This window comes from Sphaerodactylus townsendi, linkage group LG14 (genome assembly GCF_021028975.2).
Source record: "Sphaerodactylus townsendi isolate TG3544 linkage group LG14, MPM_Stown_v2.3, whole genome shotgun sequence".
Lineage (NCBI taxonomy): Eukaryota > Metazoa > Chordata > Lepidosauria > Squamata > Sphaerodactylidae > Sphaerodactylus > Sphaerodactylus townsendi.
In genome coordinates, this window is record NC_059438.1 from 28,105,107 (window position 1) to 28,132,834 (window position 27,728).

The following is a 27,728-nucleotide window of genomic DNA, read 5'->3' on the forward strand; positions in this document are numbered from 1 at the left end:
GAGGGGAAAAGGGTGAGGGGACCAACCTCTTGAGCAAACCGAAGTATTTTAACCTGGTGCCTGACATTCCACAGGCTAGGTGCCTGGTGGATAGTTATGAGTGATTGTTAGGTCATTACAGGGAAGGCTCTGCCTGTAGCATTCAGCCTCCTAACTTGAGACAGTGGGGAGAAGGATAGGATCTGTAAAGATTGAAGTAACTGGACAGATTCATATGGACAATAGTGGTCCTTCTAGAATATGGAGACCTGTAAGCAGAATACACCATACTTTCAATTGTGCCTGGAAATGTATAGGCAGCAAATGCTATTTGTTTAAGACAGGGGTGCCAAGCAATGCAGAAAATGGAAATTTAATTCCTGATTGAAACTCTTGAATGGTCTTCATGGTCAACTCCAGATTTAGCATTTTATTGTAGTCTGATCTGGCATGAGCATTAATAATTGTAGAGAGATCTTATCCAGGAAAAGCTACAAATGGCACATCGCCAGTACTGGAGCATAGGCGATCTGTATCATAGAGGCCGCCTGTGCCTCTCTATTGCACAGGTATGAAAGTGCCACAAACCTCACTTTTCATTTTTATTTTATCCTTACTTCATTTATGTCCTGCTTTTCTCCCAGAGGAGACTCAAGCTCCTTACATTGTTCTCCTTGCTTCTGTTTTACCCTTAACAACAACCCTGTGAGAGTTGTGTGACTGGCTCAGAGTCACCCTGCAAGCTTCCATGGCAGAGTGGAATTTGAACTGGGGTTTCCCAACTCCTAGTCTACCGCTCCCAACTATTGAACCACACTGGCTCTGCTCCATGTCCTCATCCAGTCCATTACCACTTTGACGCCTATCCAGAACATCCACTGTCTCACCTGCTACAATATAGATGTGTGGTTGGATGTTACCAGTCTGTTGATGGCAATCCTCTCCAAATCTCTAGATGACTTTTTGGAACAGTTTCATTTGGATGCTTAATCCAACGGGAGATCATGGGACCCAGATTTTGTTCTGTGTCTGAAAACAATGTAAAATGTTTTGAGTCTTCCAATGGGTGTGGAGGGAAGGTCATGGTAAGAATAGATGATGTAACAATGCTGCAGTAAGTTAACATTTTGTTTCCAGTTTCTTCCCTGTGTGGCTTCACGTTCAAAAGCAGTATCAACAAATCACCTTGAAATATTACTCTTGGAAGTCTCAAGAGAGATGCTCTATGTGTAACAGCTAGTATGATCCACTCAAGTGCAAATGACTTCTCAACGAGCAAGTAGCAGTTGCTAAAGGGCAAATGAATAGCAAGTTATACCCACACTTTGTAATGTAAGACACCTTTGCTAGTGGTCATACTGTAAAGGTGTTTGCATAGCCGTACTCTGTGCTTCCCTTCTTGTGACTGTTCAGAAACGTAGTAATTCATAAGAGGCCAGATGCATTTTCAACTCTGCCTGTACCTGATTTTCAAAGATACGTAGAGGGTTTTTAATTAAGGGTCTGAAATTATTCTTCACAACCATACTTTCCTGGATTGTTATAGAAGTGCTCAAAATCATTGTGAAGTGATTATTATTCTTGGACTCTAGTGGGACTACAGGAAAGGGCATTAGGTTGTTCTTAAACATTCCATGGAACCACACATCATATTGAAAGGGGCTGCAACTGTCTATATTCATTCTACTCAAAAATGTATTCCAGTTTATGACCAGCATGGAATTTAAAATTTGGTTTTCTCCTTGGAACAGATATAACCACAACATGTTTGGATTCTGTTAAAAAGCTGGACCCAACCGTGCATTTGATAACTTGTCATTCTTTATTGAGCTATATTTTTTTCAAGCCTGTGTTTGATCACCATGGAGTGTTACACACATTTGGTTGCTTGGGAATGACTAGCTTGACCTTTTCAAGTGCAGATTTGAGGTTCTCGGCCTTTCTTTGACAATGTCCTGGTCTTTTTGCTGCAAGAATTAGGGAAGGTGTTTCTGGGTGGGAAGATTATTTGAAAAACAAACTGATGGAGTCAGTGTTGAAAAATGAAACGATTGTTGTCTTTAAATGTAGTAGTCTGAATATATTGCCTGGATCATAAACAACATTCTAGTGGTTGCTATCAAGTCTCACGTCAGGAAATCTCTCCTAAAAGCCTTGTGAAATAGTTCAAAGAACTTCTGCAGATCTGCCTTGCTAATGAGAATTGAGAGGATGGATGCTGCCTCCTACTTCTGTGCAGGGTTGATTTGATTTTAAACCCTGGTTAAAGTCTGAAAGAAGAAAAAGACTCATCATTTACTTAAATAAAAATTATATTCTTTGTTTAGATATTTCATAAATAAAAGTGAAGACCAATTTGCTGCTATATCATTAAAATACACTGGATTGGAGGCAACCTCAAATAATGCTGAGTTAAAGCATCTAATGGCATATTTTACTGCTTTAGAAAATGATATGTAGTAGATTGTTTTAGGTAATTTAGGTCTCATTCCCTGTCAGCCTTCCAGAAACAGCTGGAAGATTTTGGAGACACTAGAAAAATTTTTTTTGGTTTTTTTCCTTCTGCCTTTTCTTTAGCATATGAGTTTATTTAGATATTCATACTTCACTTTTCTCCCTAAAATGGCTTAACAGCACTATCGTAGTAATTTGAGAGGTAGGTTAGGTTGAACAAAAGTGCCTGTCCCTATGTCACCAGTCAGGCTGTCAAGGCCAAGTAGGGATTTGAATCTTGGCTTTCCAGATCCTGTTCTGATAACTTTAACGATTACATAATGTTGGCTATTGCCCTTCCCCACCCTCAAGAATAATTTCTGTGTGAAACAAGGCCAAGTCATTCAATTATGCCTCTTGGCTGTTGACTGCACTTCCCAGTATAATGGCAGGCAAGGTTGTGAATTAGTAGCAATCATTCTTGAGCTCTTGAAGTCATCTGTAGTGCTTTCCCTCAACAGAGTGGAGACCAAGTGCAATCAATGTTGTAACTGTCAGACTGGTTTATCATCCCAGAACCCTCTGATGGTTGGTTGAATTTTATTGGAAGCACCAATAGAGGACTATACTTGACTATAATGAACCTTTAAACAACTCAGCTGGTTTTTTGAAAGATGCTTGTGAAAATGCCACATCAGTAGTGGTCGCCCACGAGCCTCAGGCTGACTTGATTTTCCCAGCTGTGCTAGCAGCAGAGCTTCATGTTCTAGACTGGGACACCCTGACCTCTCTGTCTCAGAAGGGACTTCTGTATAGAGCCCAGCTGTGCTCTTCAGAACTGTTCCAGAATAACTATCCATGAGTCAATATGTTTGTTCTTTCCAGAACTGGGACAGAATCCTTGGATACTTCATCGTGTGTGTGGGGGTGGGGGTGGGGGTGGTGGCTCCACCCTTCCTACTGTGATTGGTCACTTCCCTTTTTGTCTCTGTAATAAAGCATTTACTACACACTTCTTAAAATCCAAAAATTGTTTTCAACTTGCCTGTTTGCAGTTTGCTTTCTAGTTTTGCAAGCCTTTCACTGGCTCCTTGGCTCTGCTAGTCTCACTGCTATTTATCTCATATTTGTTCGATCTACTTAGACTTCTTTTTGAAGAACAAATTCCGTTTGCTGTTCTTAAATCTCAATAGCACTTGTGTAGCTTACTGCTGTGGTTTCCTTTGTTAACAGGGCGTTTAAGCATTGAGTCATGTTCTCCTGGTTAAAAGCATGGAATGTTGCTTGTGTGTCAACCTATGTTAAACGTTTTTTTAACATGGACCCTGGTAAGCATTTAGCCATGATGGGTGGGAAGGTCAATTGCCAATTGGCCATGCTGGTCGGGGCGGATGGGATTTGTAGTCCATGAACATCTGGAGAGCCACAGGTTGCAAACCCCTGCCCTAACTAAAACAAGCTTCAGTGCTGAATGTTATGCTGCTGGAAACAGGATTCACATGAGGATGTGCTATAAAATGGGGTTTTCCCAGTCTGCACCTTGAATTGTGCACATTTTTATTTATTTGGTACATTGCATCCTGCTCATGAGAGCCAACATAGTGTAATGGTTAAGAGTGGTGGAGTATAATCTGGTCAGCCAGGTTTCACTCCTCCACATGGAACATGCTGGGTGACTGTCAAACCTCGGATCTGGAAATCACGGAAACTGTTGATTTGTTCTAAAACTTTTATTTCAGAGCGTAGGTAACATTGTCAAAAGAGGAATCTGGCGATTCCCACACAAACCCACTACCTATATCCCGTTGCCCCCTCCCACCGAACCAAACGGCTCCTCCTCTCCTTTGCAAACTACAAAGCATTGCGAGCCTGGGAACATATCACACCTTCCTTTGATAAGATCTGTGTCCAGGCGCTGAGGGGAAGACACCGGACTTTCGCCCCATACAGAAGATGGTAAACCGCACCGCCCCCACGCCCTACCTGCCATTTGGCACTGACAGGCTCAGTCCTGACAGTGACTTTAGGCCAATCATAGTTCTCTCAGAACTCTCTCAGCCCCACCTACCTAACAAGGTGCCTGTTATGGAGTGGGGAAGAGAATGTGTAAGCGCTTTAGAGACTATTTAAACCAGTAAAAAGGCATGGCATTTCAAAAACAACAACAACCCTGCTCTTCCTTTAAAAACCTCTGTGCAAAATACATCATTTTGCCGCCCTCTATTTTATCCTTGGAACAGCCCTGTGCAGTACTTTAGGCTGAAGGAGTGTGTGACTGGCCCAGAGTACGCTAATCACTACACCACACTGGCTATCACTAATATGATGTGTCTGGGATCACAGTATTGGGTCAGGCCTGCAGTGAAATTCAACCTGATGACTATCTGCTATCTTCGTTCAACATTTCATGCCTTTCTCAATGCACTCATTGCTCCCAGCCCATGTATTTTCCTCATTGTGAAAGTATAGGAGGGGTGGTATGAGGCTGGCTTGAGTTACTTGATCGGGCTTGGCTGCTGAGCATCTGGTGTAGAAGGGGGGTGTTGCGTTCTGTGGCCATGGTAAAGGGTGCTGATAACATCTGAACCCAGTTTTAAAAGTGCTTGCAGTGCTTATCATGGGCCAAGTGCAGTTTGGTTTGGCTAAAAGGATCCAGTGGAACATTCCTGAAGATCTCACTGAGAACAAATGCTGGGATCCTTTCAGAATGTTAGGAGATTGCCTTGAAAACCTTGTTTAGACAACTATAGTTTGTATATTGATTATTAAGCAAGGGAGCATGTCCTTTGACAACCAGCCATGTCCAGATGAAACCGTAAAGCAGTTACCTTGAAAGTCAGACACATAGCAGAGTAAAAAATGGAGAACCTGCTTTGGATTTCACAGATGGGTGTCTAAAACTGTAAGCAGAGCAGCCCCCATTTCTATATTGGTCATTTGTATATTGCTGTAGGATTAAGCCAAAAAGAAAACTTCACAAAGTACCTGGAATTGTTTGTCTAGCTTGCTGCATACCTGTTTGTTTGGCTGTGACTTTCACCTTTTTCTCCTGAACAAAAAGCTATAGATGAGTTCCAGAGAACTCAAGATGCTTGCACGTTGTTTTGTGACCCTTTGGTCAATCTTTGTAACAGTTAATGTGTTTCTTCTGTGTTTCGCCTTCATCATGTCTGTTGTGCACAGTGGGCTCAGATGTATTGGGTATTGTCAGACAAGCACACAGGAACAGTATGACTTCATAGTTAAAAAGAGGACTGTGGAGTGATGCAGGACTGTTACAGAACCAATATAGAAGTACAAGCAGTTATTATTCTTCAGGAAGAAATCTCCTCCAAGGTAGAAGGTCGGTGGTACAAAACTGAAGGTTAACTGTATTTTATTGTCTAGTTATACATACAACCCCAAGTCCCAAGATGGAAGTGTTTCCACGTTACCCCACCACCACTGTTGTCCAAGTCAGTGAAATGAAATGTGTCAATAAGGCAAACCTTAGGAGCTTCAGGCTTCAGATGCAGTTATCTAAAAGTGATTGCATGGTACTGGATGGCACTACCATTCACATGCTTTCAGTGAGGAGTTCTTGAACATTGTACATCAGTTCCATTTTCCAGTGGTGTGTCTTGCAATACCTAGGGCAGATAGATAGGTTGGGTAGAGTATGGGTAGCCCAGGTCGCAGCCTAACAGCGTCAATTGCAAAAAAAGCAAAGTTTGAAGTGGAGAGATGCCCCGTTATGGATGCCAAGTTATTGGCACAGCTACTGCTTGTCAACAAAAGCTGTTAAGTTCCTCTTGCTGGTGGACTATGTTACTTCAATTACTAAGGCAGATATAAAATACCCTTGGGTTCCAAGTTCTAAGTTCACCTGGCAGAGAAAACAAAAGCTGCATTGAGACCTATTGACATAAGGAAGCTGATATGCCTGATATTATGTGTGTGATGCCGCACACAGATGGCACCAAAAGATTAGGGTCAAGTCAGCAAACACGTATGTGATTGTCATTTTGTCCAACTTCAACACAAATTAATGTTGTGGATATTTTTTCAGTGTTGACAAACTTCACTGGTACATTGCTGCACGCAACTGCAGCCACGGATTTCAAAACAGCCAATGCATTGCCCATTGTTCACATTTTATGTATTCACTTTGTATGACGAGACTGTTTCTTCGAGGACAGGTGATAAAATCAGCTTGGGATATATTTTCCCCACCTCCCCTGATTTCACAGCTGCATTTCATAATGCTAAAGTTTATGGGTACTGTTTGCAAGGTTTGTAATACTTCTGAATGATAGAATTAGATGATTGTTCAAAGGAAGCATCTGTTCTCGCTCTGTGGTAAGGAGCATATTTTGTAGCTAGTGTGTTTCCCACTGGCTGCTTAAGGAGGTAGGCCTCAAACTTCCTCTTCCTGTCTCCCAAGTGGGAACTTGTGCCTCAATTTTATCCCTTCTTTGCTCAGGGAGAGCTGATGAGATAGCTGTCTGCAGCAGCCATTCTACCTTTTTTCACCACTGTCCCTCTGCACCTTGCCTAACAATTCTAGCTCTCTGCTATAATAGCTAGAGCCTCCTCTGCTTTTTTCTATCTTGTGCCTGACCTCCTTCTACTCTTTCTGTGCCTTCTCTCTCCCTCTTCCTCCACACTTGCTAATGGAAGACCAAATGGAGACTGTTAATAGCTCTCCGAGGAGGACGCAGACCTGTGTCTGCTGTTCTCATCACAGCAGGGAACCCTCACAGCTCAAAGCAGCTCCAAATGTCTTGGAGGAGAGGAGGACAAGACTTTAAAGCTTCAGGTGCCAAAACAAGAGCTGCTGAATGTACCTCAGGAAAAAGGCATGGAAGGTTCTCCAAAATGGCCCCTAATGGCTTCCAGTTCAGCCCAGAGTGGCAACAAGTATAGGTCCTTGTGCCCTGCAAAGGGATTTCTTGAACCCAGTGTCAGGGATGGAAGTCTCCTGGGGTAATGAAACTTTACCCCCACCATCTGAAGTTGAGGGAAGGCAGCCATATTGTTCCAGTGAAATCACAGAGGTAGTTAGGAGGGCTCTAACGGAAGAGCTGCAACACCTAAAGATGCAACACTTCCGTTAGAGCCCTCCTAACTACCTCCCTGGCCTCCTATTGCTCCCCTTCAAGGTCTCCCAACCACACTTCCATCAACTGCTGCACATTTGAGTAGAATCAGGCCGCCCACTATGAGGAAAACACTAGGCAGGCTAACCAAGGCAGCCAGGAAAGCCTTCTTTTCAGGTGTCTACCTCAGTCACTTTCTGGGAAACATGTCACCTCTTCCATCTCAGATAATGAAAAGGAGGAAAGGAAAATATCCTCTAAGGAGGAACCACCACAGCAGAACAGCCAGCTAGACTGTGTAATGGGGAAGATTATCAATCACATGGCCCTGGATGTCTCTGATGATCCTAAACCACTTGAGGAACCCAAAGAAGGCAGACCCAGACCAATGGAAACCAAGGAAAGAACAAAAGGGTGTGAGATATGGAAGATCTTTTCTCACCCGTGCTAGAAAATGGCCTGAATCTGAAATGTGAAAATCTGAAATGTGCAATCCTGGTTTCTAATTGCTTTGATCCTTTGGCTAAGATAGAGTCTGAAGACTTAATTGAATGTCAGAGGGCTTTCTCATCCAAGGATGACACTCCAGCGAAAGCGGAGGGGGCAGTGTCCCAGTAGGTGAAATAGGAAACAGTTTTATTGTGACAGCCCTTAAAAGAATACACCCATCGAGCTGCAAAAACGGTTAATAATATATTTGAGAGCATAAACTTGGTTTTGTCAAAGGTTGTCCAAATATCTCAGTGTTCAATCAAGTTCTGTCCCACAAACCCTGCCTCTGATATAAGTGCTGGTGACAGAAGAACAGCGAACAGCTCAAAGTTATCCTCTGGGGGCAAGGAGGCAGATTACAGGGAGAGGAGGAAACAGGATCCTAAACGAAAGATGGCTTTTTCAGCTCAAATTGCAGCATTGCACAGTCTGTCTCACAATATGCATCAGCATGGGCCTTTGAACACTAGATTTAAAGTAAAATGCCACCTATGCACACTTTTGGACATGCAGTCATCCCAAATTAGTCTGGAGAGTGTCCAGTCTCTGTGTAGTCTGAATTGAACTCAGAGAATACTGCTCTCTTTCCTTCACAGCTGTTTGATAACGAAGTGGTGTCCTCCTTGATTCCCAAACAATGTAATGTAAAGAGGGCAAGAGCTCGCCTGGGAGACAGGAAGTAGACTTTTAGTCCTCCTTCCTTTTAGCAGCTGTTGGAAAACATACTGGCTACAACTTGCCCTCCTCAGAGCAGAAGGAACCCTCAGAGTACATTTCTAAGGTTGCATTCTGAAAAGTTCACACATTCTTAGGTTCCACCAGCACAAGTGACTCTGAAACAACTGGAATGTATGTGATCTATCAAGGAGGACAATGGCCAGGAAGAGAAACTTCCAAGAAATCATTACCAGTCTTGCAAGCTACAGCTAGAGGAAAGCATTTGGCTTCCATTGCTGCCAGAGACAACTCCTGACCTAGTTTAGAAAAAGTGCTATGAACTGATGCTCTGCCACGATGAGAAATATAGAGAGGCTTGAGTAAACATCAGTGAAACCTGTATCTATTGTACTGCCTTTAGACATTGTGAAGGAACTGTTTCTGGTCATAACTGTTTCTGGTTTGACAGTAACTCTGTGGCATACTTTACAGTGTTGACATGTGTCATGAACAAAACTAAAGACTTCCAGATTACGTATATTTCTAAAATATACGTAATATATCCTTGATCTGAGATTGCAAATGCATTAGCAGACAAGATGCTCAGGAGCAGCAGCAGTAGCAGCAGAAGGCCATTGCTTTCACATCCTGAGCTCCCAAAGGCATCTGGTGGGCCTCAACAAGTAGCAGAGTGCTGGACTAGATGGACTCTGGTCTGATCCAGTAGGCTCGCTCTTATGTTCTTAAAATGGGTACATTACAATATGTGATAAGTTACACACAAAACCAGAATATTTCCTGCTTATTTGGAGGAAGGTAAAGATTTTGTTACTGTAAGATCAGTAACGAATATAAGATTTAAAAAAAATATATTCTCTTAGACTGCACAATTTGGTTAAAAATCTTAGTTTAATTGCGCTGATATTGATAGTCTGATACAGACACAATATGGTTGTGAGCTACAGCATTAAATGACCTATGTTTTCCATGTTTAGATTTATACTCCACTTATCTCAATCAGAAGCAGTCTCAAGGTGGCTTACAAACTCCTTCCCTTCCTCTTCTCACAGCACACACCTTATGAGATAAGTGAGTCTGAGAGAACTGGGAGTGACTCAAGGTCACCCAGCAGGCCTTATGTGGAGAAGTGGGGTTCTCCAGGTCAGTCGTCCTCTCCTAACCAGTGCACCACGCTAGCCTCTTTCTTTATGTCTGTTCTGCAAGCACAGTTCCAATTTCCTCCTGCTCCTTTGTCTCCTTGTTGTAGCATCCCTGCCTTGTAGTCATTCCTCTGCGTAGGACTTGTGACCCACCTCTCTACGAAGATGGATTTGTCTGGAAGTCCAAGGGGGCTGCCACAATGGATCAGAGCTTGGGAGGAAGCTGTATTCCTTCCAAGCTGCTTGGGCTTCGTGGTATATTTGACCCATTAGTTGAACTGAATGTCACTAGTCCTTCCAGCTAGGCTGAGAATTATTAAACTTAAAAGTTAGGGTGTGGGTACCACCATTTTTGTCATTGCCATGCTTTCTCTTCTACCTTTGCAAGCTACTTCATAGTAATAACTTTAGCTAAGGGAAATGGTGGATTAATTAATGTTTAGAGTTGAATGAGTGTGTATGCATGCTTTATTCTAGATCAGGCAGGTATTGACAACTGGAATATAGAGGAGCTTGTTTAAATATGACCTGTTTGAGAGGACGGTGATTGAAATATTGTTCCACTATCTTCAGATGGTTGTGTACTTTTAATGAGTAGAAAATGTAGCGCAGCAGGCAGTGGGTTGGATGGATCCCAAATACTTCTGCTGACAAAAGGCACTTACAGTAGTTAAGCAGAATTCCATTGCGACCCACCGATCTCCCCCGAAAGCTGCTCCCAGGAGTTGGGAAATTTAATGATTTTCAGGGTAGGGGAGATTGGCACTACCAGCATGGTACAGTGGTTAAGAGTGAAGGACTGTAATCTGAAGAACCAGGTTCATTTCCCCATTCCTATACATGAAGCCTGCTGGGTGACCTTGGGCCAGTCACAATTCTCTCAGAACTCTCCCAACCCCACCTACCTCACAAGGTGCCTGTTATGGGGAGGGGAAGGGATGGTGATTGTAAGCCACTTTGAGATGCCTTTCAGCAGAGAAAAGTAAGGTATAAAAACAAGCTCTTCTTCAAAAATTACTCCTCTTTCCAATAATGGAAATTATCAGAATCCAACCCAATGGCTTGTAAAAATATAAAACCTCTGCCCTGATTTTATTCAGCAAAGAGGATTTGTGGCTAAGTCAGTATCTTGCTTGGTGACTGGGCCAGGCTTTCTGCTTTGCATTGAAACATATTAGCATCTTGTTGGCAGTAGCTACTGAGTCTGCCTGTCTTCTCATTTTACTAGAAGTGAAAGCCAAGTAGGCTTACAAGGACTTGCTGTCCAGGGTTTTGTAAATAGCTTGCAAACCACTTCAGTTGTGTGGACCCTTACTATTTGATGTGCAGGTTCTGGTGAAGTATGTATATATGGATGACTTCTTTGTAAGTGGGGAAGACCAACAGGTGAGTCATCCTTAAAGTTATGTGGTTTGGAAATCAGGGGTTTTCTTCCTCCTCAACTGTCTCAAAGGATAGGATTCCTTCTGTTGCAAATGTTCTGGTATTTCACTGTATTTATGTTAGCCTTTCCTTCCCTTCCCTTTAGATTGTGAATCGGCACGGCCCCGAGGCAGACAGGCATTTACTACGCTGTCTATTCTCGCATGTGGATTTCAGTGGCGATGGTAAAAGCAGCGGCAAAGATTTTCATCAGGTAAATTCTGCTCTTGAAGATTAGCTGGCTGTTTTAACACTTTCTTTTTTGTTCTTCTAGTAGGGTAATGTAAAAGAGTGCACAAGGTGCAAAATAGTGCATTTCCTGATAACAGCATCATGATTAAAGGGGAGGGGGAGTCATGGAAGTTTCTGCACACCTGTCTTTTGAGACTTTTATAAGCAGCTACACAGGACCTACTGTCATCAGAAGCTGGTACTTGGAAATGCACATTCTTCAGGATCTCCATGGATGTTTAGAAATTCATGTAATGAAATCATTTTTAAACAGCCAGTAGAAAGCCTTCATGTATTAAAACAGCCAACGGACCTACAACATCATGCTTTCAATAACTGTTTTTAATAATAAGAATAGAGTTCTTTGCCTCCAAGCAATTTATCACCCAAAGGTGGTCTTAGAAAGGAATATCTATGGAAATTGGCTTATGTGTTGCGGGTTGTAAGTCACTTTGGAGGGAATTTCAAAGAGGTGGAGATGCCTTCAAATAAAGAGATGGCTTGGAGATGGTCTGCATCTTCATTGTTCTTGGTCTGCCTCCACGAACAAGGGAATGACACGCAAGGCCTCCTTTGCCTGCGAGAGCCCATGAGGGGATAAATGCTGTGTGTTGGTTTAACTCACTTGGAGCACAAATGCTGCCTATAAAGGAGTCGGATTGCTCTTTGTATTGTTCGTGACTCTAAGTGCAGTACAGAAGAACAATATGTATTTCTAAATAAGAGAATGACTTGCAGCAACTGTTTAATGTTTTCTGGAATAGGAAGGGCGAGAATCAATCTTGAACTGTAGTACTTTATATGCTACAACTTGTGCTACAAACGTGTGCTAGGACTGTGTATTAAGATTTAATACACGTTAAGATTTAAATAGCTGAGAAACGGGATCCTGCTCTTCTGAAGGCTGCAGTCTGTGGTTTGCCTTTATTTTGGGGGGAGTAGAAGAGATTTATCATCTAACTTAACTTTTAGTCTATTGTTTGAATACTGTAAACATAGCACTGTTTATTCTGGCCATGTTGGCATTGACTAGAACTCGTGCACCCTGTTCAGCTTTCTACAAGTCAGACCTGTTTGGTCAGTAAGCATGTCTGTAGTGTGTTGGGGAAACTATTGTGAGATGCTGAGATGGATTGGACTTACTTTGGACCTGGCATTCAGGTTATCTGCAAACGTGCGCTGAACGAAGTGTTTTGCTGTTGTATGCTTACAATTATCCTTGCTACAGTAGTCTTTTTCATTTCTCAGACTCAGTTTCTGATCCAGGAGTGCGCGTCACTGATTACGAAGCCAAACTTTATTTCGACGCTGTCCTATGCTATTGAAAACCCTTTGCACTATCAGAAGGTTTGTATGCCCTTCATATGGGACCGCCAGCACGCGAGAGCATAAAAGAAAAACCCTGTAATTTGATAGTAGCTGCGCTGAACGAACTGGCCAAAATGTAAAGGGTACATCTAGCAGGCTTTTGGAAGCTGCTAAAGTTCATGGGTATCTGTTTAGTTCAGTTTGTAGTCTCACTGGAAAAGGTCAAAGTGTTAAGAGACTGCATTAAGACTGCATTAAGGGAAGTCTCTAAATTTTACGCTCCATGCACAGCGGCAGTCACTTCTAACAGAATACATCCTTAAATTCATCCCTAAATTTGACCACTGTATTCCTGGCCCTGAGAAAGTAGCTGAGCCATTCAGGACTATCCACTGAGAAGCCACCTCTGCACTCCCACCCTGTGCATGGAGCGTAAAATTTAGAGACTTCCCTTAACTGATCTCAAAGATGGTCATATGGGAGAGTTCCTAGAAAGCGGGCTTCTAAGGTACATTGAGTCCAAGCCACTTACAACTTCACATGTCGTTTATACCTAGCACATAAATTGAGCCTAGAGAGCCACTGAGAGTTGAGTATTGATGCTTCAGTATCTGGTGTAATAAAGGTCTGGTGGACTAGCCTTTCGGGAAGTAGTTAACTGTATTCAGTATCAGCTGTAAAGTTTTCTTCTCTCTTCTGGTTACTAGTTCAATAGTATCATTCATGGTCCATCAGGATACTTGTTTCCAGCCCCATCTAGTGTAGTGGGAAAACTGTGAGATTGAGGGACTTGGTTTGCCTGGAACAGTGGGGGGTACAGCTGCATTTCACTTGGATGTTGGTAGCTCTGGGCTCCAAACTGCCAAACAATCTTGCCAAGCAGTCGTATATTACATACTATAATTTCCTTGTTAAATTTTCTGTTGTACACCTCCGGGGATAGGGCAGTATACAAAACTAATAAATAAATAAATAAATATTGCAGGTTGAAGAAGCTTCCTTTTTTCAGTGCCTGGTCAACTTCAGTACCAGCCCAGACAGACAATTTTTGCCTCCAGCGGCTGGTATACCAAAAGCCATCTAAGTTCAAGAGCAGCAGAATAAAAGTATTGTAGATCAGTTTTTGTAGCCCATCCTTTCCTTCATCATAAGATGCAGACTTTGTGTGAGTTGTTCTGTATAGGTAATTGCTGTAGAGCTATTTTTCTTTCTAGGGTAATCAGTTTCTTTGTTACCCGATGCATTGTGTTGTAGCTCTGAATTTCACCAGCTCATTTCCCCCCCCTTTTTTTTTTTTTCCTTTTCAGAGTCTTAAGCCATCACCTCATCTGTTCACTCAGCTGAGCAAAGTCATCAAATTAAGCAAGGTTCAAGAGGTGGGTTAATTAGTTTCCTTTCAACATGCTAAGTACCTGTCCAAGGACTGGCAACTTTGCAGTCCTGTGGTTGGAATCTGATCAGGCAGTGGAGTTGAGAGTGTTCTCGCCAGTTGAATTAAGGTGTGATGTCAGTGGGTGTGAATTCCTCTTGGTTTTCATTCCCACTTCACTTCTCACTTTTAACACATTGCTAACCTCATGTCTAGCCTCTGGTGTAAACCTGGGTAGAGAGTTGCCCCCTTGTATCTTACTTCTGCTTGGCATCTATGCTAGGATCATCACCCTCTAAATCAGCAGTCCCCCAACCTTTTTCAGTCAGTGGCCACCTTGGGAATTTTAAGTGGCTTCTACAGGAGGGGGAGCCAAACCCTGAAAAGCTGCTACAGGAGGCGGAGCCAAACACAAAACTCCCTCCCTGCCTTGCAGAAGAATGGAATGTCAACCCTGCGTCTTTCCCAGTCCTCTTGATTATCCAGTGGCTGTGGGTACAATTGCAACTGTGGAAAACCCTTTCTTTGAATGAGGACAACCGGTATTAAGCCCTGCCTAACAGTGACAACTTCCTGAAAAGTTTTGCAGGCACCGGGGGAAGTACTGATGGGCACCATGGTGCTTATCAGCACCACATTGGAAAACCCTTCTCCAAATCATGGTGTTTTCAATTAGCAGTCTCAGTTCCTGCTTAATACTAGAGGAGGACTGGGCCAGCGGTCAAGGTAGTGGCCCCATGATGTCTTGTGGAGGAGCTTCCCGCTTGTTGATTTACCTGCTGGCCTCTGCATTATGAATGTACAACCGTGCAGTTAATTGTTTTTCCTAATTTTGCTTAGGTTATTTTTGGCCTTGCACTGCTGAACTCTTTCAACCCAGATCTGCGAGGTTTTGGTAAGAAAAAGTGATGCAGTTCTGTGAATGCATGTGTCAAGTGATAGCAGGCCCTAGTGGCTGGAGCTCCCTTCTGCGTTATTGCTTATATGGGAATTAGAATGTTCATCATAAACCTAAAATTAGAGGGCTGGAAGGGGAGAGAATAAATCCCCAAACCCGGGAAACCTGTCCTAGTCTCCGTGGCCCAGAAAATGATCACATTTTGTAATACTGATCTAATGATTAAATGGCATAATTCTGCTACGGTAGCTAAACAATCTTTTCCTCGGTATGCCTGAACCCTGTATATACTGCTCAGAGCTCCTTGCTCAGAGTGGAGTTCAAATCTTAACTGGAATGCACAGTGTTCTCTAGCTGACTCTCTGGAATCTATTAGAAACCAGGAAATACGGATCTCTCACTGTTAGCATTTTGGCTAGCGTTGTTCCAGAATCTTTCTCATTTAAATGAGGGGACTGTCGGCAGATGTGTTGGTTCCAAGAATTATTGAATGTTGTGTCCCCACCTGTGGGCACCAGGTTGAAAGCAAGATGAGAGGTAAATTATGGCAGAAGTCAGGATGTGGATGGATCAGGGTGAACGTGCAAACAAGATTCAGGCAGAGTCAGCATGGAGCATGCAAAACAAATAGTTTCTAGGTACGCTCAAAGAGCTCCCAGCCAGCCTGTTGGAGGTCTCTTCTGACTTCTTTCTGGAGGTCTTTGTTGGAGATCAGAGCTAAGTGGAGAAGTTCAAGTGCTCTCAGTTCAGCTTATATTTTAGGGCAGGGTAGAACTGCTGAGTCTCTTGGCAGGCTCTTCCTGGCATGTAGCCCTTGAGGTTGTGCCAGACTACTTATGTGCTGATCAGAGCAGTGGGCATGTGTGATGTAGATGAGCCGTAACCTTTATTTTTATTTTAAAAAGCAATTCAGTTAACTACTGCTTTCTTTTCTTTTTTTTCAAAATAAAGCTGCCCAGTTTATTAAACAGAAGCTTCCGGATCTTCTGCGTTCATACATTGACGCAGACGTTGGTGGAAATCAAGAAGGTGGCTTCCAAGACATCGCCATAGAGATTTTGCACCTCCTCCTTTCCCATCTTCTTTTTGGGCAGAAGGGAGCCTTTGGGGTTGGACAAGAACAGATTGACGCTTTCCTCAAAACCTTACGTAGAGGTGAGTCGTATATTTGTGGTGCTGTTCTAAAACCAATCTTCAAAAAGTTGCGATTATTGTATGAAAGCTTACTGATAGGAGGGCGGAAGGTAAAAAAGTGACAGGTTGTGGCTTTACAAAGAAAACTGCTGAAGAAATGGCCTATTTCTGACAGGTGTACAGTTTCATGTTTTCACAGGGGTTACTGCAGGAACTCTGTTCTTTAGATGGGGGTTTGATCCGGTGATGTGCAAGCCAAAACCTAGCAGGGCTTTGGTTTTGTATAAGATCTTGTGCAAGCGGAATTGCGCTTTCATTTTCCTTCCTGCATATTAGAGTGCCCAGAAATATTGGTTGCAGAAGGTTTTCTGCAATCAGAAATGCAAGCAGGGATACAAAAGTTTGACTTGGCACAGGTACCTAACATGGTCTATTTCTTGAGTTTCCATAAGAGCTCTAGTGCAAGTGGCAATCTTGCACTGGATCCAATATACTCAGTCTTATAAAAGTGACAAAACTGGTCTGAATCCATGGGAATTGTATTTACATCTAAAATATCACTAAAATGGTTTGGAGGTTGTAATAGAAACCTTTCCATTTTTGAAGCCAAGTTACTGCACTTGTGTAAGTGTTGAGGAAAGGAATGGATCTCTAGTGCTGTATCTAGGTTTCCTGTTTGGGCAAGCAGAGGTAATGGCCAAGAATTTTGGAGTGCCTTTCATCAGCTTTGGCCTTCTTGAGCAGAAAAGATCTGGCCGCTGGGGTGCATGCCCTAGTTTCCTGCAATGCACTGTGTGTGGAAGCGCCCTTGAAGAGTGTTTGGAAACTAACAGTTACTACGAAATGCTGCAGTCAGAACATCTACTGGAGTGGGTTATAGGGAACATATCATTCCTGTTCTGTTCCATCGATTCTTTCCCCAACTTGTTTCCAAAGTGAATTCAGGGTGCTGGTGCTGACCTTTAAAACCCTTATCTGGCGGGACCAGCATATCTTAAAGACCACATACTCCCATGTAAACCTAACCTACCCTACCATCTGAGGCTAGAGTGGTGGCAACCCAAGAAAGAGCCTTTTTGATTGTGGCACAAATCTTTTTCCCCCGGGGGATCTGTCTGTGGCCCTCAAGCATTGTCTTCCACCAGCGGGTGATGACTTTTCTGTTTGATTTGCTCTCCCTAGCCGTTTTTGGTTTTGTGATTTTAAGTGCTTAATTGTTGATTTAAATTGTTACGTGTGTGTAAATATTAAATCAGTAAATATTAACGCTTGCCATTTGGTTTTGATCATTGCCTTTGGGGACCCTAATGGGTAGAAAGGTGTCATAAAATGTTTTAATAAAGAAATGTGTGTGGGGAGGTACATTGAGGAGTGCAGTTTACAGCCCCTGTGTTGGGTAGGATAGACTGAGAAATAGTGAGACTTATTGGGAAATAGTGACGCTGTTATAAATATTAGTAGTGATGATGATGTTTGAGGTTCCTCACCTTGTGAGAATTTGCTTTTGAACTTTCCATGCTTACAGCAAACTTTCCAGCTGCTTCATTGGCCTTGCTAGTGGGTGAGCTGTGATGCATAGTTCTGGAGAGTGACATGTCTCTTCTTGGCATGTGGCTGAATCTGGCACGAAGATTAAATTCCTTTTTGGAGAGGGGGTCACTAGTTTGGCAAACTTCAAGGAGCTGACCTGCTAGCCTCTCACTTCAGACTAAACATGTCCAACATTTGCTGTGCTGAGTAACTTTCACACAACATACTGCAAGATAATGACTGGCTGAGTTTAGTTAAAATGAGTTGAAACTGGTTCCGGTAGAGCATCTTAACAACCAGCATCCTCAGGGGAATATAATGCCTACTGAACCAAATCTTAGATAAAATATAAGTCATTTCTCAGAGTTGTCCCTATAGGTTAGAGCTTTTTACTTCCATATTTCTGAATCCGTTGACTTCTTATCAATAAATAGTCACTGGGTGTTGTGGGGTTTCCAGGCTGCATGGCCTGGAAGATGCCAGCCACAGATGCAGGCGAAACATCAGGTGAAAATGCTACTGGAACACAGCCATGCAGCCTGGAAACCCACAACACCTCAGTGATTCCAGTCGTGAAAGCCTTCGACAGTACAATAAACAGTCACTTTGCTAGCTGTCATGATTGTATTGCCTTGTAGCATGGTTGCAGACAAGAAAAAGCTAGAGTGGTGATGATAGTGTGTATATGGAGCGTGGTGGTGGTGGTGGTGGTGGTGGTGGTGGTGGTGGTGGTGGTCTGCGTTTGAAGTATGCTTGATCACTGTGAAATGCTAAAGTACTCTGGGCTGTTAGATTTTCCCCAGGAACGTTGCCCTGTGGTGCTTGCACCACTCCTCTACCCTGAAAAACGGGACATTCTAATGGACAGGATCCTGCCTGACTCTGGAGGGATTGCAAAAACAATGATGGAGAGTTCTCTTGCAGACTTCATGCAGGAAGTTGGCTACGGTTTTTGTACAAGGTATGTAGGTCATTTCGTCGAGAACCCGGCTTCATGCTTAAAAAAGCACCAGACAGCTTTGCTCTATGTTTTATTTGTTTTTATTTCATTAAATTTATACCCCGCCCATTCTCGACCAAAGCCAGACTCAGGGCAGCTTAAAATGAGACTAAGACCGTATCTGTACATAGAACATAATAGTAAATGTAACATTTAAAATCTAAAATTTCAGATGGTGAAACAAACTTAGCCTATAAACCATTCACCCTCCTCCGCTTTCCATGGTTGCTATAATATTTGGTGGTGGTGGTGGGAATATGTTGAAGGGCAGAGCTGCCAGAAGTTTTGTGGCAGCATCTTCCATCTGCAAAGCTGAAAAAGTTATCAGTCACGTAACGTCCGTGTGAAGCAGCATGGTTTAATGCAGCTGAGTGGGCAGCCTTTAATGACAAACACCGGATGATACGCATGTTGGTATTATTACAAAAAATTGGCTCATGTCATGTCGAACAGTTTCACACCAATGTCCCTTGTGTTTTTAGTGTGGAAGAATGTCGCAACATCATCACTCAGTTTGGTGTCGGGGAGGTCACAGCTGCCCAGGTGGCCAGGGTTTTGGGAATGATGGCTCGAACGCACTCAGGATTGGCAGACGGTATTCCATTACAGGTGAGTCTATGTATGTATGTATGTGGTCTATGGTGCTGGGTGAGGCACCTGGAAATTTAGCTGAGGAAAGCTTTTTGAATACTGAGGAGATTTTACAGTTTTAACTTACTCTCTTTGTTGCCATGATCTGATGTTACTGGAGATAATCTGAATGCGTGCCTCCATGTTTAATTTGCAGTCCATCTCAGCACCCGGCAGTGGAATTTGGAGTGACGGAAGAGATAAAAACGATGGAACACAAACTCATACGTGGAATGTAGAGGTTTTGATTGACGTGCTTAAGGAGCTGGTATGTTGATCTTAATGTGACCCTTTGGGGGGAAAAAAGCCGTCATGTCAGAAGTTAAAGGCTGCTTCAGAATTGGTAGATTTGCTACAGAGATGTTACTGATACTGCCTCTGTTCTTATCCTGTCATTCTTTTGAGAAATTCAGAGGCAAGCATGATTGTGTGACTTCCTCTCCTTGCTATTTTATCCTCTCTACAATCATGCGGGGCAGGTTAGACTGTGAAAGAGAATAGCTGCCCCGAGGTCAGTTTCGGAAATTCATTGAAGTTCATGAAAGAGGGACATTTGAATCTAGGTCACCTGTACAGTTAAGCTAAAAGTCCACCAACTATAACTCCTTCCTTTGATCATTTTAGAACTAGAAAGCAAAAAATACAGCCATCTTAAATGGCTTGGTTGTGTTCGTCACTCTTCATCAGTGGAGAAGATGAAGGCTGCTCCTCCCACTCTCTGCGGGTAGAGCAATGCAAAATGGTTTGAGCCTTCTCCTTCAATGATAAAAGGCCTTCTCCTGAATGTGTCGATTCTTGGAGAAACCACTGGGAACGGATCAGAGCGGTATTATATGTTATGATCTTTGCAGAACCCGAGTTTGAACTTCAAGGAAGTAACCTATGAACTAGATCATCCTGGTTTTCAAGTTCGTGATAGTAAAGGCTTGCAGATTGTGGTGTATGGTGTCCAAAGAGGGCTAGGACTTGAAGTCTTCCCAGTTGACCTCATCTACAGACCTTGGAAACATGCAGAAGGCCAGGTAAGCTTGCAGTGAGAAGACATGCAGGTTCTACTTTTCTTTTTCTTTTTTTGCTTTGGTGTCTTAACATAATGCATTAATATTTAATTTATTGGCCTTCAGCCTCTAGCTTTTGCTGGGTCTTAAACTTTGGGTTTTATCTTCTCAGTTCTCAGTACATGCAAACTTTTTTCAAAGACTCTTTGCTCACTGTCGTCATTTAAGAATGCCAGCTGAAGAGCCCGGCTAGCCATGTTAAACCTGTCACAGCAAGAGTGAATCTAAGAGCTTTTATCTGAAGGGGAGGGAGGGGACTAATCCGATAGTAATGGGAAACAGGAAGTTACTTGGTTCGGGGGAGGCCCACGTAACATGGTTAAAGGTTTCGAAATGACTCTTCCAATGATGTCATTCTGTTGCAGCTCTCATTTATCCAACATTCCCTCATTAACCCGGAGATCTTCTGTTTTGCTGACTACCCCTGTCATACCGTTGCCACAGATATCTTGAAAGCACCACCTGAGGATGACAATCGAGAAATTGCAACATGGTAACCAGTACCATTTTTTAATCCCTTGGATCAAAAACTGTCTCTGACTGCAGAATGCTATAGAAGCAAAGTATTATTCAGAAGCAAAGTATTATTCACCTTTGTTAAGAAGAGTCACTTAGTGCTTTGCCTGTGTAAAAAAAATGTGCCTGAGTGGTACGGATGGCCAGCTGGTTCAACACCAGTAACATCATCTCCCATGTATGGTAGAACAAGCAGTGCTGACTTTTCCGATTGCACTTTTCTGAATTGTGGGGTAGTGAGTAGATGGGGCGGATGGTCTTGCTGCTTGAAGAAGCAACAGATTGGCCTTTGCCTCAACTCCTCCTGCCTCTATAATTTTCTCTGTAAGAATTCCCAAAATGATTTCTCTTTACCCATCTAAAGGAGCAGCAGTGGCGTAGTGGTTAAAAGCAGGTGTACGAAATCTAGAGAAACCGGGTTTGATTCCCTCCTCTGCCACCTGAGCTGTGGAGGCTTATCTGGTGAACTAGATTATCTTGTGCACTCCAACACACACCAGCTGGGTGACCTTGGGCTAGTCACAGTTCTTCTGAGCTCTCTCAGCCCCACCTACCTCACAGGGTGTTTGTTCTGAGGGGGAAAGAGAAAGGAGTTTGTAAGCCCCTTTGAGTCTCCTATAGGAGAGAAAGGGGGGGGGATATAAACCCAACTCTCCTTCTTCTAAAGAAGTGGTCTCTGACTCACCAAAACTTACATTGAAATAAATGTTGTTAGTCTCCAGGTACTACTGGAGTTCAGCCGGATTAGATGGCCATCTTAAATGGCCCACGGAAAGCTTTTTTGTCCTTTCCACCTCAGCTCTTGTGCTTGTAAATATTAATATTACGTGAACTCGTCTGGTGCCTGTTCCTGAAACGTAATTATTTTTAACACCATTCCATAGGTTTTTCAGTAATGGTAAGAATATGTAATCCCATTGAATTGTTCATTCTTGCTGATTATGGGCGTGTACACACACAGGTTATGGTAGTGTGTGGTCCAGGTCGAAGTAACTCCCGTGACCCTTCAAGCCACTCTTTGGAAATCCCAGCCATCCTCTGACCAGGCCTATTGGCATTCTAATGAAGAACGTGCTTGTGTGCCTTTTAAATATATGCATGCATCGCTTGTGTATCTCGCTAGATAGCTGCGTTACCCAGCTCCAGAGCAGGCCTGGTGCAGGGGTTTCATCAGCCAGCTAACATGGCTGGGTTTCTTCCTTTTGCTAGGAAGAGCCTGGACTTGATAGAGTCGCTGCTGCGGTTGGCGGAGGTGGGACAGTATGAACAGGTCAAGCAGCTCTTCAGCTTCCCTATTAAGCACTGTCCAGATATGTTGGTATTGGCCTTACTACAGATCAACACTTCCTGGCACACTTTGCGGCATGAACTAATCTCCACCCTAATGCCCATTTTCCTTGGCAACCATCCCAACTCTGCCATCATCTTGCATTATGCATGGCATGGCCAGGTAAGTGCATTTCTATGCAAGGTCTTTCTTTGGCAGCAAAGGCATCCTTCACCCTTCCTTGTAGTGTTTGGCTGCACACTGTGCTTTGCACAAAGGGTTGGATACAGATGCAATTAACGATGAGGGGTTCTGGAAGGGTGCCTTGAGGCTACGATACGCCATAACAAAATTATTGATTGGAATTCATATTGGGGTTAGATATTTCCAAATCCAGACCTTTATTGGCACAAGTTAGGTATTGTAGAAAGCAAAATATAAAAATTACTATAAATATTGGGCTTAAAGGATGAGAGTAAAAATGGTATGAATCATTTTAAAAATTCATAGATCTATGTCTTAAGTAGGATGTATGTTCATCCTTCATTTTGTAGCTGGTGCTAAAAATTTAGCTGTGACTAAAGTTACTTCTGGGTCTTGGTCTGACTTCAAGAACTGGAAATGTTTGACTCCACTTAACTATTCTTTGGCAGCGATTGTGGGGTCTCCTTAGTTCATAAAGGTGAAGGTCCAAAAGATATTTCCCTTGCCATACGTCAAAAGAAAATTCCCCAAGATTCACTGTGTAGAGAAGAAATCACCTGTTCTCTGAAGGGCATCTTTTGACACGTGGATGACACATAGTAAGGGCACGAGTGACATATTTTATTGGTACCTCGTTGCAGGTGCAGTATCTCTGTCATCTTCACTTCATTAGAGTAGGAAGTGTTATCTAAGTGTTACCTGAATTCATGCATGATGTTGCTTTCAGCTATTGTGTAGAGAAGCAATTCTCCTTGCTTGCCTTCCTTCTCCAGAGTTAGTTCATTGACTGTATTGGTGGTGGATTTGTCCACCAAACCAAGAGGACTTGTTTCAGAGAGCCAAGCTGTTAGTAGATGGGTCAGGCTAAAGCTCTTTGGCCTCAATACTACCTGGGATCTGGAGAAGCATGCCTTGCCTCTTGTGGTCTTCACAGTAGTGGTTGGAAGGGCAGGAAAGCAAGAGAAGCTGCTACTTCAGGGTAATAAAAGGCTGGGCCAAGTTGCCTTCTTGGGGTTGGGACAGAAGAATTGGAAGGACAGGAGCAGGAAAAAATAGAGTTGAGAAGTGAAGAGGCTAGAACACTCTTTCTACCACAACCCTTGAAACAAAATTTGATATTCAGTGACACTTAACTTGCCTGCACAATCGAACAAAGTAGCAATGGAATTCTCCTGTGCCATGAAAGATGCTCTTTTAAGAATTAGATCACTTACCTGGATCCTCAGATTCTGATGATGATTCCTTTAGGGCCAGTCTCCTTCAATTCGCCAACTCATCATGCATGCGATGGCAGAATGGTACATGAGGGGGGAGCAGTACGACCAGGCCAAATTATCTCGTATCCTGGATGTGGCCCAAGACTTGAAGGTGAGTCTGATCTTTATCTTTTATTGAAACACAGGCGTGTTGACTCCAGTGTCGGCATTGGTGCAGTGTGCTAGGGTTTTTGTTTTGTCTGGAGTGGGAGAGATGATGTAAGACAGAGGTGTCCAACTCTGGCGCCCCAGATATTCATAGACTACTTTTCCCACCAGCCCCTACTAGCATGGCCAATTTGGCCATGCTGGCAGGGCTGATGGGAATCGTAGTCCATGAACATCTGGGGTGCCAGAGTTGGACACCCCTGATGTAAAGGAAGTAGTGTAAGGTATATTGGACCCTTTAAGGGACCATGTGTCTCATGTCCAGCTTCTTCTGGAATTGTTGTTGCCAAATGAGTTTTAAGCAATATGCCATCACTGGCCACATGTTTGTGTTAACACAACATTGGGTATTGTTGACCTTAGATAACAGAATTTTGTTTTCTGGAATTTTACTGCACTGTATCAGTTTTATAGATACTAAGAAGTTTCAAAGCATCACCATGTTGTTTCTGTTTTTAATGATAATGAACACACAGATACTGTAACTTAATTACCAGACACTTTACTAGGCCAACTTTCAGATTAAAACATTGAAACAAACTAGATCAACTTGTAGTGGAGGGAGCACCGGTTCAGCCCTCCTGTCGCTTGCTTGTTAAAAGCCAGTTTTAGTGTCGTCATGTAATGCTAGTGCCATATTGGACAAGGGTGGAAAGATTCCCAGGCTCCCTGACCCATTTTGCAAACCCTTGCAAGTCCCACTGAAATGAACCGAGGCACAGAGTAGCAGCCGTACACAGTGGATTGCTGCATATTATCTGTCACATTTATAGTACAAATATCCCTCAGATTTCATGTACAGGAAGCATTTGGGTTTCCAGTTCTAGGAGTAGGAGCTTGTGGTATCTTGGGCAACCAAGGAGAGGGATTGGTTGAGTGCCATCTGGGGTAGGCAGTTTTCTAGCCATATTTCTGCATGAAGGAGGGTCAGAGCCTTGGTGGACAAGCTTAGCAGTTCTCACTGGGCTGGATGTGGAGTGTATTTGGCAAGGGGGAGTTGGCCTAGAGTAGTGGTGTCCAACTCTGGCACTTCAGATGTTCATGGACTACAATTCCCATCAGCCCTTATTTGCATGGCCAATGCCATGCCAACATGGACTGATGGGAATTGTAGTCCATTGGACACCTCTGGCCTAGAGTAGTGGCTAGGAGCTGAGGAATGACACATTGCTGCTGATCATCCTCTGTCTCCTTGTTCTGTTTATGGTCTCACCCTTTCCCCTCCCTATCCTTAGTCATTGTGTGGATTGGGGGTGGGGAGCAGCCTGAGCATCCCCTGTGCCCTTGTTCCTGACCGTTCTCAGAGTGTGACATTGTTCTGAACTGGCCAATACAGAGAGGCATGGCGGTGGAAGGGTGGGAGGTCTAAGTAGGGCTTGCCCTTGATCCTTTGACTAGCTTTCTTCTAACTCTCTTTCTTCAGGCATTGTCAATGCTACTAAATGGTACTCCATTTGCCTTTGTTATTGACCTTGCTGCACTTGCCTCTCGACGGGAATACCTCAAACTAGACAAATGGCTCACAGATAAAATTCGAGAGCATGGGGTAAAGCAGCATTTTCTTAATTATTTCTGCCTCTGCCTTTTTTTTGTTTGTTGGTTTTGGGTGGTGATGGTTGTCCTGAAATTTCAGCATGCATTTCTGGGTGTAAATGTTTGAATGTTACTTAGTGCTCTATATGTTGGATCCAACCAGTTTTTCTGATTGGTAGAGACAGAAAGAGTATGATGTCATTGATGACCACCAAAAATGGCTGTGTCAAAAATGATATGATGTCATTGTTGACTAACAGAAAAGCCATACAGTGTGAGGGCTGTAGAAGGAAAGGGAGTTGGGTGAGATTAAGTGAAAAAACCTGACTGGTTCCAGCATATTATCTTTTTAATTTGTTCTTTAAAAATTGGCAGGTATATGCAGCCCACTGAGCCTTGATTTCTTTCTTCCTTTTAGGAACCCTTCATCCAAGCCTGTATGACTTTCTTAAAAAGAAGATGCCCCTCTATATTGGGTGGCCTTGCCCCAGAAAAAGATCAACCAAAAAGTGCTCAGCTTCCTCCAGAGACGTTGGCTACTATGCTGGCTTGCTTGCAAGCTTGTGCAGGGTAAGGAGATCATGCTTTTAATGACAGGATATCTGCCAAGGAGCTAACGGTTAAGAGGTAAATTATAAGCCAGAAGGTTCCTCATTGATTTCTTTGCTGAAACATTTGATCTTATAGTTGGAGAATCAGTACCGTGTTTCCCCAAAATAAGACAGAGCCTTATATCATTTTTTGCTCCAAAAGATGCGTTAGGGCTTATTTTCAGGGGATGTCTTATTTTTTTTCCCATGATTTTGTGCCCCCTACGTTACCAGATCAGCTGTGCTGGGAAATCTGTAACTAGGGCTTATTTTTGCTAGGGCTTATATTCAGGATAGGTCTTATTTTCAGGGAAACGGTACTGACCTGTTCAGTTTGATGGGTGTCAGCCCCCCACATCCCTTACAGATCGATCTTTCCCATTACATATCCTTGACTGGAGGTTGAACCTGGACCTTCTGTGTGCAGAGTGAGTTCTGCCATTGAGCCACAGCCCTGATGAGTCATTAAGCATAACTTGAACCTTGTTCACAGGGTTCGTAAATCCACATGATGCCACTGTGCTGGTGGTGCAGCTGCTGAAAAGCATTAAGTTGTGCGTGGATAGCTTCTGATTGTGTCAGTTCTGGTTTTTACCTTTTAAGTGGGGTACTTGAAAGAATGCCTCCTCCTGTATGAGAAGCTCTCCAATGCACACATGCAGAAGGCATTCACGCTGATGGGTCAAGGACAATAACTGTAAAAACCTTTCAGTTCAAAAGCACATGAATCAATTCAGAAGTCATAAACTATAACTGGGATGAAGTCAAAGCGAAGTTTTTTCCTGTTAAGGGACTAATGCTTTTTAGTTGGATTTTTGATCCTCCTACATTTGATTCAAATCACAATTTCTGTTTCAGACATTACGTTACGATGTGGCAATTTTGTGATGCATTATAGTTAAATGATACCTTTTTAATATATGCACAAACCACAGATGTTGACTGATGTAGAGTGTTCAAGTCTCTCACTATCTGGTGGCATAATAGGTTGATATGTTGTAAAAAATTAGCAACTTAATTTATGCAAGCAGATCAGTTGAGTGGGCAGATATGAATTTCAAAGCCAAATTCATTGCTACTGCTTAAGTTATCTTATCACTAACTATTCCTTTTTGATGTATTGTATTCATTTTTTTCCTGGTAAAAACCCAGTAATTTTGACCCATTACAATCTACGCTACCATTAACAGTTGGCACAGAACTGATTATTGGTCCTCTTCTTCACTGTAGTCATTTTCTGTGTGGAGCTTTTCATGTGGTTATTCAAGAGATGGGAGTGTATCACTATCATATCTACTTATTAGTGTTCTATCCCTAAAGTTCAGGGATTACACAATAGGCAGTAAATCTTCCAGAGCCAAATGTTCCAACTCAAGTATCTTAGGACACATAATCCTCAAACTGAGGATTGAAAGATTCCCTCCAAACTCTTAACTGGTTCATAGCTGCCTTCCATTGTTGTGTGACATGGTCTCTTTTCCTCAAGTCCAAACTTGTTCTGAAGTTTGCTCAGATTTCCACTTCTCTTGGAGGGAACACAGGAATGGGGATGTTAGAACAGTTTTAGATCTGAAGTGTGTTGACTGCAGAATGGGACAGCACTGCTTTGGGTTGAAACCCTGGGTTCCATTGTGATAGTGATGAACGATGCTGAATTTCTGGCATCAGAAGGTCTCTTCCCATTGATCTCCATCCAGTGCCAAGGAAGTTATCAGCAGACACTTCAGTGCCAGGCTCTAATCTTTGACCGCTTTTTGAGCTCAGACTAGTGTTCATAAAAATACCTACCATTCACTTCTGGAATACATCCTATAT

The 27,728-nt window shown here is 42.9% G+C and overlaps 1 protein-coding gene across 7 annotated transcripts in view; it reads left to right on the forward strand.

Moving 5' to 3' along the window:
* Positions 1 to 27,728, forward strand: part of CNOT1 (CCR4-NOT transcription complex subunit 1) — a 73,147-nt gene that overhangs the window by 7,125 nt on the left and 38,294 nt on the right. For 6 of the 7 annotated variants that reach the window (XM_048515650.1, XM_048515648.1, XM_048515652.1 and 3 more), the window contains exons 3-16: positions 11,328 to 11,435; positions 12,701 to 12,799; positions 14,068 to 14,136; positions 14,970 to 15,024; positions 15,979 to 16,182; positions 18,484 to 18,652; positions 19,174 to 19,300; positions 19,479 to 19,589; positions 20,173 to 20,343; positions 20,745 to 20,872; positions 22,105 to 22,345; positions 23,615 to 23,734; positions 25,214 to 25,336; positions 25,742 to 25,893. In XM_048515650.1, coding sequence (XP_048371607.1) covers positions 11,328 to 11,435; positions 12,701 to 12,799; positions 14,068 to 14,136; positions 14,970 to 15,024; positions 15,979 to 16,182; positions 18,484 to 18,652; positions 19,174 to 19,300; positions 19,479 to 19,589; positions 20,173 to 20,343; positions 20,745 to 20,872; positions 22,105 to 22,345; positions 23,615 to 23,734; positions 25,214 to 25,336; positions 25,742 to 25,893 — 1,877 coding nt within the window. The remainder of the gene's footprint in view (positions 1 to 11,327; positions 11,436 to 12,700; positions 12,800 to 14,067; positions 14,137 to 14,969; positions 15,025 to 15,978; positions 16,183 to 18,483; positions 18,653 to 19,173; positions 19,301 to 19,478; positions 19,590 to 20,172; positions 20,344 to 20,744; positions 20,873 to 22,104; positions 22,346 to 23,614; positions 23,735 to 25,213; positions 25,337 to 25,741; positions 25,894 to 27,728) is intronic. The other variant, XM_048515654.1, reaches the window with a different exon arrangement.